General features: G+C 37.6%; 1 protein-coding gene across 4 annotated transcripts in view; it reads left to right on the top strand.

Moving 5' to 3' along the window:
* The window catches only part of il1rapl1 (interleukin 1 receptor accessory protein like 1), a 1149188-nt gene that overhangs the window by 536339 nt on the left and 591851 nt on the right, over positions 1-20998 (top strand). For all 4 annotated transcript variants that reach the window (XM_062977208.1, XM_062977207.1, XM_062977210.1 and 1 more), the window contains one exon: positions 20610-20889. In XM_062977208.1, the coding sequence (XP_062833278.1) occupies positions 20610-20889 (280 nt within the window). The remainder of the gene's footprint in view (positions 1-20609; positions 20890-20998) is intronic.

Below are 20998 nucleotides of genomic sequence, written 5' to 3'. Positions count from 1 at the left end.
TTACTTGATTGGCTGATCCCTGAGGACCATGGCCTTCCCTCTCTTTGTTGGAATAACATATTTGTTCCCCACAAATAGTGTATAGTTTGTTATGGGAATAACAAAAACAACAACAACAACATAATTTATTTGTTAGCCACCTCTCCTTGTGACTCTAGGTGGGATACAACATGCTTAAAACAGACAGATATAAAACAACACTATATATCTATATATATAATAAAAGTCAATGTTTGTATGCGGCGGAGTATGTGCTCGCATTTTGATTGGCCTGGCGGAATATGGGCCAGCTATATGATTGGCCAGGCGGAATGTGCCAGCTTTCTGATTGGCTGCCACTTTCATAGGCCACTGGGATCCCTGAGGCAAAAACTACTACCAACAGGCTTCGTTCGGCCTACTTCTCTCCTCAGAACGACTCTAGCTTTGGGACAGTTAACAGCCTTTGGCCTACACTTTGGTAATAAAAAACACCACTGCCACCACCTGGAAGGCCGGACCTGGACCAAACTTGACACACATCACCCCTACGACCCATGAACCCACTGACAACAGATGGCTCCCTTTGGCCCCTCTGCTGACATGTTTAAGGCCTTCCAGGCTGGCCCCACGCTGCTACCCTGTTTCCCCGAAAATAAGACAGGGTCTTATATTAATTTTTGCTCCCAAAGATGCACTAGGTCTTATTTTCAGGGGATGTCTTATTTTTCCATGAAGAAGAGCTCACATTTATTGTTGAACAACAAAATGAGCATTTATTATATACTGTAAAGTAGTTGTCATCACAAACCAGCATAACCAGACAAACTATGAATCCTATCAAGAATTTCTTGTTACTACCATTATTTACATGTACAACAATCTATGGTACCTCTTGCAATTTAGGTTTCACAAGGTTTCCACGCTGATTTCTCTCTATTCTAGTTTCAATGTAGTCATGAATGATGAATAATATAATATACTATAATAATAATATGATAATATAATAATAATATAATTATATACAATATATTAATGAGATAATATAATATAGGATATAATAATAACAGAAAATGATAATATGGTATTAATAGGATAATATAATAATGGGATATAATAACAGAATAGCATAATAATATAATAATAATAGGATAATATAATAGAATAATAGAATAGAATAGAATGATATAAAATATATTAATAGGATAATATAAAATGGAATATAATAATAATAACAGAATAGCATAATAATAAAATAATAATATGATAATATAATAGAATAATAGTATAGAATAGAATGATATAAAATATATTAATAGGGTAATATAAAATGGAATTTAATAATAACAGAATAATAATATAATAATGTGAAAATATAATAGAATAATAATAAAATAATAATATAATGATAATAATGATATAATAATAATAATAGAAAAATATAATACAATGATTTAAAATATATTAATAGGATAATATAATAATGGGATATAATAATAGTAACAGAATATGATGATAATAATATGGCAATAGAATAATAGTATAAAATAATCAGTTTCATGGCATAGGATAGGAAGATGAGAAGAGAATCCCAATGCGTCCTGTACCTTTAAGGAGCAAAAGCAGCAGGACGAAAGCCCTCTTCCTTCCCTCCCTCCCACCCTCCCTTGCCCTGGCTCCAGGAGCCAATCAGAAGCCTCTGGGAAGCAAGGGAGCATGGTCAGCATGGCCTTGTCTCCGAAGGAAGAAACGGCAGCGCAGTAGCAGCCACGGAAGGTTTTTCAAGCCTCGGCTGGGGGACAGGCAAGGCAAGACAGGGAGGGAGGGAGGCACAGAAAGCAAGCACTTTCCCTCCCTCCCTCCCTCCGGTGTATGAATGAGTGCTGCTTCTGCCCTGCAGCCATGCTTCCCAATGGAACTCTGCTGCAGCCTTAGTTGCTAGGTCTTACTTTCAGGGGAGGCCTTATATTTGGCAATCCCCCCAAACCCCTGCTAGGTCTTATTCTTTGGGGAGGTCTTATTTTCGGGGAAACACGGTAGGCCCAAAAGGAGGACGCCATCTTGCCTCAGCTTTCAACTTCTTTGTAAGGCCCTACTTCCCTCAAAAGACAGCAGAGAACATTGTTATTATCTTTTTAACGATATGCTTATGAACACTTCTAGCCCCCCAAAGCCCCAATCCAAGCCTCCTTTGATCATTTTGCTAACACGTATCAGGCCTTGCAGCCTGGCTCCATTCTGCTAGGCCGCAAAAGAGGCAGCCATCTTCCCTGTTCCAAACAGGGCAGCTTTTGCCTGGGTCTTTTGGATACAGCACTCTCCTTCAACAAGGTCAGGCGGCAGTACGTAAATAGGTTGATCTTGGGCTGATGGACGTAGCACCACATCAAGTAGGAAATAAGGTACCACTTATAAAGTGGGGAGGCAAATTTAACTGATTTACAATGTTGGAATGAGGAAGTGCCGTCACAGTGGATGATGAAGCAGCTGTTCCCCCCTGTGGCCAGAATCGAACATCCCCTCAGGAGAAGGTTAAATTGCCTCTGCGTCTGTCTCTATCTCGATTCTGTGTGTATATGGGCATTGAATGTTTGCCCTATATGTATATAATGTGTTCTGTTTATATATATATAAATGGTTCTGTTTATATGGTTATGCATTTTCTAATAGCTTTATTCTTAAAATCCAAAATCCAAAAATGCATATTTCTAATATATATCCTTACCAAATGAACCCAGGCAACATCAGGTACTTAGGCAACGTTATTTATTTATTTATTTACTTGCAGTATTTATATTCCGCCCTTCTCACCCCGAAGGGGACTCAGGGCGGATCACATTATATACATATACACATAGAACCGAGAGATCATCCACTGTGACGGCACTTCCTCATTCCAACATCATAAATGAGTTAAATTTGCCTCCCCATTTTATAAGTGGTACCTTATTTCCTACTTGATAGATGCAACTATTTTTCGGGTTGCTAGGTCCTTTGGCTCTAGGAGTTGCAGTTCACCCTTATATAGACAGCACTGAACCCAGCCAACTTCGGATCTGGACCAAACTTGGCACACTGCCTCATCATGTCCAACTGAGCATACAGGCAGGGTTTCGGGGTGATTCTCCTTTGGCTCTGGGAGTTGTAGTTCACCCTTATATAGTTAGCACTGAACCCAGCCGACTTCGGATCTGGACCAAACTTGGCACACTGCCTCATCATGTCCAACTGAGCATACAGGCAGGGTTTCGGGGTGATTCTCCTTTGGCTCTGGGAGTTGTAGTTCACCCTTATATAGTTAGCACTGAACCCAGCCAACTTCGGCTCTGGACCAAACTTGGCACACTGCCTCATCATGCCCAACTGAGCATACAGGCATTGTTTTGGGGTGATTGATCTTTGGCTCTGGGAGTTGTAGTTCACCCTTATACAGACAGCACTGAACCCAGCTGATGACGGATCTGGACCAAACTTAAGTGATATTTCCTCACATCCCCAAACAACTCAATGCCGTCTACTAATAACCCGGGCACCGCCGGGACCCCAAGCTAGTATATATATACACACAACAAAGACCAGCCCCAACATACCAGGACTGCAAACCAGGTACTGAGCAACCCCTTCCACTGTCTGTTGCTCCTCACCAGCTACCTTTTGACTTCAGAAACAGAATTACCGCATTCACATATTTCAAAAACGTTGGGTCCTTTGATATTCAGAAATATTGGCCATAGAACATGTGCAGGACTGATCTCTGACACAGAGACAGATTTGGGACTTAATATGTATGTGGTTTTTGGGTGGGGGGCAATAAGGAAAGATATTTATGCAAGTTGTATATAAGCCCACTAGATTGTCATCGTCATCGTCATCATCATCATCATCCCCAGTGGGTTTCTTTTTTTAAAAAAAAATGTTTTTATTGTTGTTTTGTCATTTTATCCCACTCCCACCCTCCCACCCTCCCCTCCTTGTACATACACCTTATACAACAAACTACAGAAGTTACATTTGAAATATCAATCTCAATCTAAATTTTTCCACTTCACATCTTAGTACGTTCTCTAAATAGTTCTTAACTAGTTCCTACATCCCCTTGATTATTGCAATATTTTCAATTTTATCTATATTATTCCATTTGCAATTTGTGATTTCTACATTTAACATATCAACTATAAACTTATACCAATTAGTCAGAGTCCATTTTGTTTTATCTTTCCAACCCCTCACTAAAACAATTTGTGCACATGCTATTAATTTGTCAATCTTTTTTTTCTTTTTGTATAGTCTTCACTCCCGTTATCCTTGCATGTAGTACATTTCTATTAACTATTATTATTTGTAGATTTAGCATTCTATTGATTTCTCCTTCAATCATTCTCCAGTATTCTTGCACCCGATCGCAATCCCATATCATATGATTAAACACCCTTCTTTGTTCACAACCGTGCCAACACCTATCTTTCATCCCTGGTAAAAAACGTGAAAGTTGTGCAGGAGTTCTGTACCATTTTTATAACATTTTCCTTCTTGCTTCCCTTAATACATTGTACTTTTCTTTTGCTATATTACTTATTTCCCTTTGTATATCTTCCCTCTCAATTTCCATGTCCATTCTCCAGGTTTAGAAAATTTCCACTATTATTTCTTCTTTTACCGTTATAATTTGTTCATACAGATCTCCTGCCACTTTCTTTTCCTCTCTCAAACATTTCCTAATCACCTTCTCAAATGGACTGTCCTGTTCTCTATTTTTTTTCCCTCAGTCTAAAAATTTCCTGTCTTATAGCCCAGCTTTGAATCCAATTCCCTGATCCTATCCAATTCTGAATTTCTTTTTGTTCTACAGGGTCTCCATCTACTGTATACAATCTTCCACTAACCTTTCCCCTCTACTTTCAATTGATCTCAATGTTCTGCCTATAATTTTGTTATTATTGTAATTAATTTGCCATATAGTTGCCATCTTATTCTCATTGCCTGGACTTAGCTTCTTCTTTCTTTTTTCCATACTTTTATTGTTCCTTTAAAAGGTTCCTTAAATTCTGCTTCTTCTCTCCTACTCCATTCCCTAAATATTATTTCTTTTTCTTTAGTATTATTTATTACCTTCTCCATATTTGCCCATTTTTTTAGTATACTGTATTTAAGGGAACTTAAATATCAAAGAAAAAATTGCAGAAGAAGACAGAGAGTTATTAAACCAAGTCAATCACAATTATCTGTTAAGATTACATCAACAGTTGAATATGGGGAAAACTTTTGCAAAACACTGCAACAATTGTACAGCAACTGTAAAGCAAAAATAAGGGTGAATAATGGAAGGACAAGAGAGATACCAATTTTAAATGGTACAAAACAAGGTTGCCCATTATCCCCCACTTTATTTGTAATAGCGATAGAAATGCTAGCTGAAAGTATCAGGAATAGCACCAATTGGACAGGGTACAAAATAGAAAAGGAAGGAGGGCAAAAGGAAGAAATAAGGCGTAATTTCTTTGCCAATGATGCAATGATTATTACAAGTCAACTGTTAATTATGGTAAAAGATATTATTAAAAAATTGGAAGAATTTAAGAATGTATCAGGACTATTTGTTAATATCAAAAAGTCAGAGATACTATATCTTAATACCCCACCAAGGGAACAACTGGAGATTAGGAAAATATCAGGGTTAAGATTAGGATTAAAGAAGCTGAAATAGGAGTATGGATATATAAAAACCCAAAGAGTATAGTCAAGTGGAATTATAAACAAAAATGGAAAGTAATAGAGAAACAATTTAAGAATTGGGAAGGGAAAACATTAACAAGAGTGGACAGAATAAGGGCACTAAAAATGTTTATGATACCAAAACTGATATATTTATTTCAAACATTACCGAACACAGTAGATAGGAAGACACTATAGACATGGGACAGGAGAATAAGAAAATGGGCAGTCAAAGGAAAAAGGCCCAGAATAAGGGACAAATGGTTAAATGCAAAAGAGGAAGAGGGAGGCTGGGGGATTCCAAGTTTAGAAGTCTACCACAATCCCCAGTGGGTTTCTATTATTACATATTTTTTTATTTTAAATGTTGTTCCCCATTGTAATATTCCATGCTCCCACTCATCCTGTTGAAGTGACTTCCTGTCCCCTGGGTTTAAGACATTAATATATGATTTTACAAAAGAAACATATTTAAATTAGATAAATCACCAGATGTAAGAAGAGAAATAAATGTAAGATTAGAGAAAAGAAAGCAGGAAAGCGAAAGGACAATGATTTATGGTGAATGATAAAAAGAAAAGAAAATGGATAGTGAATGTTTTTAGAATGACAGAAATTGATAAATTGATTACGATAATACAGAAGAAATACAATTAGGAGAAATTGTTCCAAGAACTTTGTCATGGACAACAAACCATTTCTGAATTGTGTGGAAAGAAGGATGATGGGGAAAGTTTTTAATGGAAGGCTTCGTAATTTTGTTAGAATTTGCATGGAATTTTTAGATGATGACTCTTGTGCTAGTGAAGGTATGGGTAAACACAGAACTGGGCTGAATGTGGCCTCTTGGGCTCTTTCCTCTGGCCCTGGCTCCAGAGCCAGAAGTGTTTCACACCCAGCTTCCCCCACCCCCTGGCCCAACGGTGGTCTGTGGAGGTGGTCAGAGAATTGACACCTGTCTCTTAACTACATCCCTAAGGTGAATTAAATCCCCCTTTTTATACCTGGAGGTTTGCAGAAGTTAAATAAATGCATGCATACATATATAAATAGATTGGTATATGACCCTTTATTACCATACATATGTTGTCTGCCTCTTTATTTCATGGTGAGTGGTGCAAGTTTTCTCAAAGTCATCAGAAACAGCATGACTTTCTCCAAAGCTTCCAAATCTGCTGGCCAATTGTTCTTTAAGCTACTTGAGGTATGTGGCACTCCAACTCACAAATAGATGAATAGATTGATAATTTATGGCATTGTTGTGAGGGAAAAAGCAATGAAAGTATAATTAAGCATACAATAAAATGAAAATAATATTTAGGTAAAACATGCATTAACACTTGGATGAAAAACTCTTCTAACAGTTTTCTTCAATGTTAATGATAATAATAGTGACTATTGATAAACTTTTTTAAAAAAACAAACAAACAAACATTAGATCAAGATAGCCTTTTGGATATTTTCTTGGATATTCTGATAAATTAGCATATGGCAGCCATACGGCAGGCAAGGTAAATATCCAGAACTGCAAATAATATGCTGAAGGTGTTGTTTGACATGTTTTCCTGCTGTTTGCTTAGAAGTTTTCTGCTTATTTAATTAGAAGGGGACAAAATGTGAGACTCTGATGAAGAAAAAATACAACACAAAGGTGTAAAATATAAATGTGTTTGCTGTACAAGGTAATAAATATTTTATTAAAAATAACATGGGAAATTCAGTTGTGCTCTGAAAAGTTATTGTGTTAAATTGGGAAAATGGATTCAATCGTTGAAGTGTGAAATAGAATGATTTTAATCCTGTTTGAAGTGCAAATCTCAATGCAACCCTAGCTGCAGAAACTCTGACTAAGTCTTTGTAATATAAAATGTCATGTCATCCAGAAAACAGAGATAATCATGTGAAAAGCTCCAAAAAGAAGCATTAAGACTTCAATTAATATTGAACCTGAAATTCTTAGATTTAGAAAATACTGTGTTTACTTGGTCACTAATGAACCCAGGTCTTTTAAACCAAACTTCAGGAAAATTCTTAAATATGACAGTTAGAATCATGTGATTGAAGACATTATTTGGTCTATTATATGCATAAAATAATAGACCATAAAACATACAGTGAGGTTTCTGTTAGAGTTTCATGAAGAATAGATTCCTCTAGATGACTAGCTTGTTTAAGAAACAAAAAAAGGCGGAACCAAGAAAGACCTGATAAATAATAAACTTATAATAAACTTTATTTCTATCCCATTTCATTTCTCCGCCGGGGGCTCAACATGGCTCACAGCAAAAAATGGCAGCCATTTGATGCCGGATGTACATAATAAATAAATAAATAAATAATAAGTAAAGTACATCTGAGTTAGAGGAGAGAGTTATGAAGGAATCGGCAAAACCTGGGGGATGGATACCCAACAATCTCATGAACAGTGCATCTAGTACCCAAACCCAAGAATACTAATAGACATCAACAAACTGGCCCATGACTTTGGATGGATCCAAGAATTAAGTCAGAGTCTTGAGCGTTTTTCTGTGAATTCCTTGCCTAGTATGCATATTTGTTTTGCATTCCCCCCATATATAGTATATTGTGTGAATGATTTTCCAACACACTTGTGTGTGCTAGAAACTGCATTGGAAAATTACAAAAATTTAAAATTTTGCATTCATAGGCACTTTAATTTGTGTATAGGTTCAAAAAATTTGAATTAAATATCTTCATATGAATATTGAAGATGAATATGTCTCTTCTCAATCCCAATTTAATTTTGGAAAATGGAAAGGCTATTATTGGCTACATGGCTGATATAAAGTAAGATGAAATTGTTTAATCTAGACAAATTTACAAAATCAAAATGAAGCTCTTTAATTAGTAGGGATTGTGACATCACATGCTTCCTCCTCCAAGATTTCCTGTTTCTTCTGAGTTTCATTGCTGTGCCCACAGTAGCTGGTACTGAAACTAATATTCCCAATAAAAAAATGTATTGTTGCATATATTATTGGGAGATTGTGAATTGCTCAAGATCTCCCAGTGGATTTCCATGGTTAAGTATGAATTCAAACAATGATCTCTCAGATTCAAAGTCTAAAATCAAAGCACTTTGCCATTCTAGCTCTATACTAGATCAAGAAGACATATGAGAATGATAAATACAAACAAAAAAATCCAAATATGATAACCCAAGAAACTCTATAGAAAAATAGAAAATTTACTGGTAGAGAATCCAAAGAGATCCCAAAGTGAACCACACAAGAAAAAGGTGATATATCATAAGATATTAGGAGATGGTATGGATTCTTTGAAAATCCCAATATGTATTGGCCCATGGATATTCTGAGATGTTATAGGGGCTATGGCAAAAAAAAGAAAAGAAAAGAATATCATCTGTTGGTTAAGTCTATTACCTGAACTCTTGTTCTCTCGTTGCCTAACCCTTCAAACTGATATGCAACTTCTGACTTGCAGGAAATTTTGCTCCTGAAACACTACTATAGTCCTTCTCATTATAGTCTCCATCCTTTTCTCCTCTCTCTTAACCTTTCCAGGCACCATCTTAGCCATTTTGCCAGGTACTAGAAAATGGGAAATAATCCTCTTCTGGTTGCTAAGCAACAAGGAAGAGATTTATCACCACCTTAGTATTTATATCGCATTATTCCTGAATGTTCAAAGCATTTCACATTTGTTATCTCACTAAGCCGCAGAATAACTTAGAATAAACTGATAAAATATATTATTATACTAGAGGAAATAGCAGAATAGAATCCCTGAAATTCAAGGTTGCTCCCAGGCTGGCTACAAACTGGAAGGCTGGCCCGAGGGTGTAAGTTGCAAAGCTACATAACCCTTGGTAAAGGCAAAGATACACATATTTGCCTCTCCCATGTGGAGGCCAGCAAACTGATTTCCCCTCCTCACCATTGCACTAAAGTGGGGAGGGAAACCTACTTAGGAGTGTGTGTATTCTTCCCTCTTCTGTTTTCCAGGTGTTTATCTCCTGATGTATTTGAAAATTAACCCTTCTGATTGGAGATGGTGCAAAGCATCAGACTTACCAAGTTTGTAATAGTAGAATATGGAAAATACCTTTATGGACTATCATAATATGTCCATAAATGATGCTGCATTGGAACATTTTGTGAAAAACAAGATCATGGTCATGAAGCACCTCCCATTATGGTTGCTTACAATACTAGAGATGTAGCGTTATCTCACTCAGAAGGATACTTAGTTGTTTTTTGGGGGGGGTGTGACTTTGCATTAAATGCAGAATAAACTGAACCATTTGGTTCAATTTTTTGTTCGCCCAAAACAAATGTATACCTTTGAATTTTGGTTTTGTGATTACTATAAATGAGAGGCCTGTGACCTGTGATACATCTATAACACCCATTTTTCCATTTAAAGACATTGTAAACATTTCTTAGTAATGTCAATTACAAGGTGTTTTTTTTTAGTAAGATGTATCCTAACAAGTTTTATGTGTTGCCATATATATAGGAATAGATAATGAGATACATATTTCATATACATTCTGTGTTTTAGAATTACTACTTCTGAAGTGTCAAACCATGCCAGAACATTCTTCTTTCCCAGGGGTCCTCAAACTTTTAAAGCAGAGGGCCGGTCCACAATCCTTCAGACTGTGGAGGGGCCGAATTATCATTTGGAGAAAAAAACCGGACAAATTCCTATGCACACTGCACATGTCTTATTTGTAGTGAACAACAACAACAACAATGAAAGTACAATACAATATTTAAAAATGAAAACAATTGTAACCAACATAAACCTATCAGGATTTCAATGGGAAGTGTGGGCCTGCTACTGGCCAATGAGATAGTCAAGTTAATTAGGATTGTTGTTGTTGTGTGCCTTCAAGTCATTTCAGACTTTGGGCGAGCCTAAGTCTAAAATTAATTATTTATTCATTTACTACATTTATTTATTACATTTATATCCCGCCCTTCTCACCCCGAAGGGGACTCAGAGCAACTGTATGTACATACAATATATTATATTATTAGCATAGCACAATATTAGCATTATATAATTCTATATTGAACTATACCACTATACTGTAATATTATATGTAATATATATCATACAATTAATATTATATGGTATTATTAGTATTATATTGTATAACATTATATTATTATCAATATTATATGTATATACAATATATTATATTATTTAAAATGATATAAAATATTATATTATAAAACTGAGGGCGGGGGCCAGGTAAATGACCTTGGAGGGCCGCATCCGGCCCCCGGGCCTTAGTTTGGGGACCCCTGTTCTTTCCCTATAAAAAGTATAAAGAAAAAACAATAGATGAAAGTACAAAGAAAAACAACAGTACACACAAGTTGCCAGAATATAATAGATGTGAGGTTAAGAGTGTCTGAAAGAAGACATATTAGCAATTTCATCCCTGAAGGAAATTCTAAACAATCACAGATCAAAAACTGTTTCAGTCTTGTGGATTTGAGGGTAAAATATATACCTTTTTTATATCTCCACACTTTGAGGCATTGTAAAGATTGTAAAGGTGCACCGAGATCAAACAGAATGAACCATCACTCTATAATGTACCCTCTCACTGGGATGTTCAGGTTATAAAGTTGTTTCACCAACAGTTCTTTGAACTTCCTTTGTGTCTTTCAGAAACTGGCCACTCAGTAGACTAAAATCACAGATTTATTATAGTAATATTTTGAATAGAGTGGCTATTTTAATTATATCTGGTTGATGTTTGATTTTGATTATGTGTAGGTTTGTTGTCAGCCAAAACTCAATAAGAGCATAAGAGTCTGCAGTGTGGAGGTGTGTCACACAAACTTAATGAGAAATCTCAGAGTCTATGTGAAATAAACAATAAAGCATATATTTTTAAAAATATAAATGAAAGGTTTTCATATGTTGTGTCCCCCTACATTTCTGTCACAGAATTTATGTATGTGTTTGTATATCATATAAGAAGTTGCTTTAACCTCCGATTTGCTAGTAAAACCTGGATTACTGTGTCACAAAAGAATGTATGTCTAAAAGGTGTGTTAACAACATCTTACAGTTTCTGACCTTCCCTCAATGAATCTCAAATTGAATTTCCCCCTCCAAAATCCCCTGAACACTGAGTTGCAAAGACTTCATTGCTGACATTTAATTTTATTACATATAATTGATGCCTTCCCTTTCCCACTGGGAAGACAAGATGATGGAGCAAAGCCTCGCTCCTCCTTAGGATTTAACATGATCTATAAAGGGCATTATGCAGAGGACACAAGCTTCAGCTCAGAACTCATGTAGCATTACAAGAATATAGCAACTCTTTTCAGAGCAAATTGGTGTATGCTTGCGGAGCCCTATCCCTGGGTTTGCAAGTAACTACCATCACTATAAATCACGGAACCATAATCACCACAAATGTGTCTTACGTTTTAGAGATACTGAGCACAGGTTAGAAATTTTGTTGGGCTCCTCAGTGCTGCACAGAAAGTCAAAAATGTAGCTTCAAAATACTCCTAAAGTTGTCAGACTTTCTATCATCAGAGACACTGCACAAGGATGTAAAATATACCAATCGGCCACTCTAGATTGCCCAATTAGAGAGACATACAAACCATTAAAAGTAATACATAGTAATATGTACACTTTCATGTTGCGAAGATACATAAAGACTGTAGTGGTCTGTAGTGTTGTAGTACTTTTTTGTATCATATAGTATCAGTTTCAATGTATAACAGTTTCACTGATAACAGAAACTGTGTCTGACTGCCGGTTGATGTTATTATTTATTGTTACAATGTTGTTGTTTTATTCTGTGAATACACTGTTAATTGCATTTTTATGTAATTTTTATTTTAATTGTGTTGTTGGGCCTTGCCCCATGTGAGCCGCCCCAAGTCCCCTTGGGGAGATGGTGGTGGGATATAAAAATAAAGTTATATTATTATTATTATTATTATTATTATTATTATTATTATTATATCTCAAAATTGTATTTGCAATACTACAGTGATACTCCACTATATGATACCACCATTCTATAGACACTTACAATCTTTGTGTATCCCTTGCAACATGAGTGTGGACATAATACTTATTCTTTTTAATGCTTTGCATTAGCTCTATAACTGGGCAACCTAGATGTATTTGTTTGATTTTTTTAAAATGTAAGCTGCCTTGAGTTTCACTCTTGGGAGACAAGGCTGCATAAAATAAAACAGTAGATTGGTTACTCGTAATGTGATAAGTTGCTGCTAAATATTTGATTTCTTTAGTGAAAATGTACATATTATGCATTAGTTGAAAACTAAAGATGCTACTGTGGGTCCCCCTGGGGAGAAGAGAGGTCTATAAATTAAATAAATAAATAAATTTGGTCTGAACTATGAACAGATTGATTGTGCATTGTTTGCATATTCAGTTGTACAAAACTGCCCTTCAATACAAGCACAATCAACATATAATGCTGCTTGTGAAGATTTATGTTTTGCAGTCCCAGTGTAATTTGATGGAAATGATTTTTGTATTGGTAACTTAAATTCAGGAATATTTTCCTTTTGGTGGAAATGCATAGTGAAGAATTGTTGCTCTGCTGCTGTTAATTTACAAGTTGTTATTGTCTTTTTCTGCTTGCCTGGTTTGTTTTCCTTCAAAAGTAGTATATGGCAGGGATTAGTAAAATAGGTCAGAGATTTAGAGTGTGTGCGTACTGTATTGGAAACTGTTAATTCACAGATCCCTGAAACAGAATTAAAGCTCCACTATTAAGCCAGATTGTAGCAACAAACCAGGAGCTACCAGTTTAATATCTGCTTTCTTAAATCAATGTTTTCATTGAAAACAGTATGTCCAATTGTGAAAATGGCAGGAAGGGCCCCTAAAAATTGTTAAAAATTTGGTTCACTGGGTCTGAGCAGAATGTATATCCAGCAGGGAGCTTGTTTATCCAGCAGAACGATCTTATTATGAGTTATGAGAACAGTGATGTACTGTATTTTACTTGATCCCCAGAAGCTATTCAAAGAAACAACTGGGTAAATGATACTCATCTTCTTCCTTGCATTGTGCTGTTATCAGTTTCAATAACTGGTTGTATATTAAAATAGAGATTAGAGACTACAGCTGCTTCACTGAATGTTGTTCTGAAGTTTAAAACTTTTGATACCAATTCAAGCATCTTCCCAATGATAAAAGCGAACAAGCAGGAGAGGTGATGATGGTGGTATGATTGACAGGGAAATACATGGCAAGAGAAACATAGGAAAGGGGTTTTAAGTCTTGTAAATACACATATTTGCCAGCATCATGTCATGTATCATTCCATGAAAATTATACCACACATGGACACCTATGAAAGGAAACATTTAGATAAAAGGAAGTTATATGAGACAGTCAAATGGGTACTTAAAGAAAATATATATACAGGTAGGTTAGATGTTCTTTTTATATTTTGCCTTGCTTTCTAGTTTCTCTATTTCTCACATATACGGTTTCCTCCCCAACAAAATAATCTATGGACAAGTTGAACAGTACCTGATCTAGCAATTTGAATTCCCACAATGAAATAAAAGATACCAGACACAGGAAAATTGATCTAAAAGGCCATTTCTTGACCTATTTATTTATAAAAACTTCCAAAATAAGCAGTGAAGGAAAAAACATAGTTAGGGGATTTAATCTGTAAGACATGCTCCATGGTATATTAGCCTCCTAGTGAGAACTGTCCCTGGGCCACATGTCACTTCTTCTGACAAATTCCAAGGACATATGGGCACTAAAGATCCCAAAGGTAATCCAATTTTTTTTCACTGCACCTCTCAGCTGATCATAACTGGGAGGCCATCCTGAAGGTGCTTCCTCCCCAACCTCAGAGTTTTTTTAAGAGTGAGAACCCTAATTTCAGCAGCAAAGGTAGCCCACTTTTCCCAACCAGCTAAGTTAATGAGGCAAACTTTGACAGGCTAGCATTTGGATGGTGGGCAGCCTTCTGTCCTGCTCACTAGCACCAGCAACACAGCATGACGCCGATTGCAGCATTGCTTCAGCTGAGCAGAGCTTCTCAACTCTTGCAGCACTTCCTTCACCACTTTACACTACCTGTGAGTTCATACATTCATCATAGTATTTAGCTCTTTTCTCTGAACTTCATTGATCCATCTGTGTCTATGTATCTTGTGGCCAGCCTTCTGTTCTGCTCATTAGCACTAGCAACACAGCATGACTCCGATTGGAGCATTGATCCATCTGCTTGGGTGCCATTGCCTAATTGCAACTGGCAGTCCAGAGGTGGCTCTCAAAGTCAGTGAAACTCATGATTTCTTGCTGGGTCAAGGCTGGCACCAGGAGGTGGTGGTTACTATCCTCCTGGTTTGGCAAGTCTTAAACAGATGGTTGAAGGAGGTCCAAACCCTTCTCTTGGTATATTCCAAGATAGAACACAGAAACTGAATATTCCCACCCATCCACTGAGGCATCTTTTGTTTTCTGCAAGATGTTCGGAAGAGCTCACAGTATCATTTCTGGTTGGTCTGGATTTCCCAACATGGTATGTGTCATGCCTGCTCCAGTGAGGATATAAGCTAGAAAGCTGGCATTTTGCCCCTCCAGCAAATGGCACAAGATGGGCTGAACTGACCCCAAGTAGATGCCATGCTGACTGGCTGATTGTCCATAGAAAGCATCAAACTTTTATTTCATTGTCTCCATCTCATTCCTGCAGTTAAGGATCTCCAAGGAATGGGAGTCCACACCACAGACAGATAGGGCATCTTACCACTGTCTGGTTCTCACAGTCCGATGCAATCACATACTTGTACTTTTTGTGGTGCATTGGCAGAGACTTGGTGGACGGTAGTTTGCCTTAATTGTTTATGCGTTGTCATGAACACCTCTGGGTAATTTGCCACAGGAAGATCTGTTGCAGCAAATTGCAGCATGAGATTCAAGGTCACATTAAGCAGCTTTGTCCAGCATTAACCTGAATCAGCTTCATATATTGTTTCACCATCACAGAGCTGATCCGCTGGCCCTTCATACTAAGTGGTCAGTATAAATGTGCCCTGGACTTTTGGTCATTCAGAGGCTTCTGGAATAATGTGAGGAATTGAATTCCAATACTAGTACTGCTGTCTTGTGGATTACAAAGAAGGACAAGGATTACAGGTTGCAGGAGATGATCATGATTTCAGCCAAATGGCCCAATTTAGGAAGAATTATAATATGAAAATATGATTACTACTTTAGCCCAAATCTGTCTGTTGATTAGATGATCATAAGGTAAAGGTTTCCCCTGATGTTAAATCCAGTCATGTCTGACTCTGGGGGTTGGTGCTCATCTCCATTTCTAAGCCGAAGAGCTGGTGTTGTCCATAGACACCTCCAAGGTCATGTGGCAAGCATGACTGCATGAAGCGCCGTTACCTTCCCGCTGGAGCGGTACCTATTGATCTACTCACATTTGCATGTTTTTGAACTGCTAGGTTGGCAGGAGCTGGAGCTAACAGCGGCTGCTCATGCCGCTCCCAGGTTTGAACCTGCGACCTTTCGGTCTCCAGCTCAGTGCTTTAACGCACTTCGCCACTGGGGCTCCTATTAGATTAACATAGACATATATATATATATATATATATATATATATATATATATAAAATAAAAGTCAGTGTTTGTATGTATGTATGTATCTGTGTAAGTGCCAGCTTTCTGATTGGTCAGGCCATATATGTGCCAGCTTTCTGATTGGCTGCCACTTTCACAGGCCACTGGGACCCCTGAGTCAAAAACTACTACCAACAGGCTTCGGCCTACTCTATCTCCTCAGAACGACGCTAGCTTTGGTACACTTAACAGCCTTCAGCCAACACTTTTGTAATCAAAAATACCACTGGGACCACCAGGAAGGCCGGACCTGGACCAAAATTGACACACATAACCCCTAGGACTCATGAACCCACTGACAACAGATCTGGACCAAATACACCCAACATGGCCAACTGTGCATACTGATAATAAAAAACTTTAGATTTACATTACTATATCTACTTTCCACAACAGACTGAAGGGGAAAAAAATGACTATCTTTTTAATCTTTCCTTTTAAGGATGGTTTTGGCTGTCTTTATGAAAACTTTTATTCCCCCCCCCCCCCCACCTTACCCACCCACCACTGGGCCCCTTTGGCCCCTCTCCTGATATGTTTAAGGCCTTGCAGGCTGGCTTTCTCCTCCTAGGCCCCAAAAGAGGATGCCATCTTGCCTCCTCAAGATAACTCCAAAGAAGGCAGCTTCTGCCTGGCTTATTGCCAGTACTGTCCTACAAGGTAAGACAGTACTTTCCATATCTCCCAATCATATTTATGACTAGATGGTCATCTGTCAGGAGGGCTTGGATGGTGTCTTTCTTTCCAGCAGATGGGGCTGGACTGGATGACCTTCAGAGACCCCTTTCAAATCTAGGACTCTATCTATCTCCCAATCATATTTATGACTGGATGGTCATCTGTCAGGAGGACTTGGATGGTGTCTTCCTTTACAGCAGAAGGGGCTGGACTGGATGGCCTTTGGCCGCCCCTTCTAACTCTAGGATTGTATGAAAGCCTTTAAACCAGGCACGGGCCAACTTGGGCCCTCCAGGTGTTTTGGACTCCAACTCCCACAATTCCAGACAGTCTACCCCATGATGCGCTTTATGTCCTGGTGCCGTTTGTGGGATGATGGACCATGGGTGATGGGATATATAGTACTTTCAATCACTATGAATCCCACAGGCCACTGCAATGCCCACCAGTGATGGAACTGGACCAAACTTGGCACACAGAACCCCCATGAACCCTTTTAAGTCCTGGGGCAGTTTGGGGGAGGATAGACCAAGGATGATGGGACATGCAGTTCCTTCACTCACTTCTTGAGACCACAGCAACTGCTACAAATGACAGAACTGAACCAAATCTGGTATATATGTATCCCAAATGACACACTTTATATGTTGCAGCAGTTTGGGGGAGGATGGACCAAGGACGATGAGATTTGCAGTACCTTCATCCAATTCACCTCCCACAGGCCACTGTGATTCCCATGAATGACAAATCTGTACCAAACTTGATACACAGGTGCAATGTGGCCCCCTTTACGCTCTGGTCCTGTTTGGTGCAGGATGGACCATGGATGATGGGATTTGCAGTACCCTCACCCGATTCACCTCCCACAGACCACTCTGATGCCCATGAATAATGAAACTGTACCAAATTTGCCATATAGGTGCAATGTGGCCCACTTTACGTCCTCCTGTCATTTGAGGGAACAACAGACCAGGGAAGATAGGATTTCCAGTACCTTCACTCACTTCCTCAGACCACTGCAACCCACACCAATGACTGATCAAGATCAAACCTGGCACACATACCCCCATCACCCACTTTATGTCCTGCTGCGGTTTGAAGAACAATGGACCATGGATGATGGGATTTACAATACCTTCACTCACTTCCCAAGACCACTGCGACCCCCACCAATGTCTGATCAAGACCAAACTTGACACATCGAGTCCCCATGACCTACTTTACATCTTGAAGTTGTTTGGAGGGGGATGGACCATGGACTTGCATATGGGAGTTGTAGTTCACCCACACCAACTAAAGCCAATTGACACTGGATCGAGACTAAACTTGGAACAAAGGCAAACAATTCCATTTTCAAATAACCCAGGCACCACCGAGTCCCCAAGCTAGTTAGCAAATAAATAAAAATAAATAAAAGTGAAATTCAAATGAATGCAGGGGTCACTGGCTGCTTTTCTCTCTTTTACATACACGTTAGGAGTGGATGATTTTCTGGTTTTTATGTAAACCGACTTTTATGTAAATCTAATATAAATAAATTATGGCAGAAAGATAAGAAGTGATAAACAATGGAATCCTGAGGGTGGACAATATTATATCTCTGTACTCTTTCCTATAGTCTTTTCTCCCTTCAAAATTCACAATAGATAGAGAATGGTCCCACCTATATTGACCACTTAATTTAGCTCGAAGTTTCAAACTGTGATTCGTTTAATTACCATTACGGCCTCAAAAGGATTCCAGGATTTCCTATATAATCGTCTGCACAGTGAAATAACTTTCTTCAGTACTGGTTTGAAATGCATTAAATTGTCAGTATAGATGGGGCCAGTGTCCACATGAGGTCATTCCATAATGTAATGTATGTAATAAGTATTCAGGCTCAAAAGGGCAGAGGCAGCAATACTCCAACTTGGCCATACAAACTCTTAGGATTAACCTGGAATAATCAAGGGCTAGTAGGGTCTTTATTTTTTTATATATAAAAAAAAGCCTGATAGTACTTCTCTTTTGAACCAGCTTTTCCAATTTTTGTCACAAACATGGCTTTTCAGTGCAGTAGTGTTTGTAATATATTAAATTTATTTTGATGATTTTAATAGTCTATGTATTCAATCTTGAGCGGAATGTGGTTTAGTTTTAAAAGCTATAAACTTACCAATACTTATTTGCATAATTAAAATAAGTGTGGAAATATATATTTCAACTAACACAAAAGAATGGATAGTCATTGAGATTGCATAGTATGATGAATTTCAAACTCAACTGTCTGAAGGCTGAATAGCCAAACTCCTATTAATCATGAATGAAAGTAGACAAAGACTTTAGAGATTCAACCATATTTCTTTTTCATGGTGACTGTAACAAAGAGACAGATAACATTCCTGCTCCTTGTTTATGATACACAAATTTGTTTTGTGCCTATTGAAGTTACTGTTTTCCTGAAAATATAAGTTGTAATCTTCCATGTTACAAAAAATAGTAGAAACAAATTCATGATTGGAAAAATAAGCAATTTAACACATTTGGCCATCACTAGCTGGCAATCAAAGTTATATAACTTAACCTTGGCTGGGCTGTAGTTTGAAGCATCGCACAATGGATGTAATATTTTTTCTTTCCTCCACCCACTTGAGGAGGAGGACTGAGAACTGTAGTCAAATTAATCCTCTTTGTCGATATGAAATGGTTTTCTGCAAAAGGAGAAATGAAAAAGTCATGACCCAACACTGAGCAGAAAGAGGAGACAGCAAATGCTGTCAAATATGCAGAGGGTAGCAATGACAGATCCCTAATTGCTCCTTTTCATTTGAAAACAGATAATGTGCACTCATTAAGTTAGTCTGTGGTTCTCTCCAAGTATGATATCATTTCACCTATATCAAAATAAGATTTAAGTTTGTGTCTGTGGGAACATGTGCTCTCATCTTTACCTGGAAGCATCCTAGAAAATACTGTTTTGATCCCCCCCCCCCAAACTATAGTGCTTCGTAATAAGGACAGCTAGGTAGTTCAGGTACACCCTTACAGTTTGCCACCAAATATCTAGTGTTGATATATGAATGATTTCTATTGGGATTTTTTATTTTGCTGTGCAATTAGACACTACATTAAGAACTTCTCTTTATCCTATTTTAAAACCTAACTTAGGTCTCAGCTACACTGCCATATAATGCAGTCTCAGAATGCAGATGACCTGCATTTAACAGTTCAAAGTACAGTATATGTTTAGACGTGGATCCCATCTCCAAAATATATTACGTACCAAAAGGCTTGGGATCAGAAGCATATGCTAATACATGTATTCCAAAATCTGGAAAAATCTGAACTGCAAAATACTTCTGGTTCTAAGCATTTCAGACAATGAATACTCAACTTGTAGTACTAAAAGAGATATCAATTTATTGTGTCCAGTCTTATTTCCATATCCAATTAAACCAATGTGAAATGTAACTATTTTGAAATAACCTTTGCATGGTCACATAAGAGGTAGAATTCAAGAGTAGACTGGGACTATATTCTGCTTTCAGAAGTATGCAAAATCCTAAATTATTTTTCTTCTTTTGTTTTTTTAGCGGATGGATGTACTGACTGGTCAGTGGATTACAAGAAGTATCAAGTCTTAGTGGGAGAACCTGTTCGCATAAAATGTGCACTGTTTTATGGATATATAAGAGCAAATTACACCCTGGCACAAAGTGCTGGACTCAGTTTGATGTGGTACAAAAGTTCTGGACCTGGAGATTTTGAGGAACCTATAGCTTTTGATGGAACTAGAATGAGCAAAGAGGAAGATGCAATTTGGTTTCGCCCAACACTGGCACAGGACAGTGGACTTTATGCATGTGTCATAAGGTAAGTGGCTTTGATCCTTCCCAAAACCAACAACAAATCACTAGAGAAGCTTTATAAAAATGAGTTTTGTAAAGATTTTATAATCTACATTACATAGGGTAATTGGCCT

Source organism: Anolis carolinensis, chromosome 3 (assembly GCF_035594765.1).
Source record: "Anolis carolinensis isolate JA03-04 chromosome 3, rAnoCar3.1.pri, whole genome shotgun sequence".
NCBI lineage: Eukaryota > Metazoa > Chordata > Lepidosauria > Squamata > Dactyloidae > Anolis > Anolis carolinensis.
This window is presented reverse-complemented; position numbering and strand designations above follow the sequence as displayed.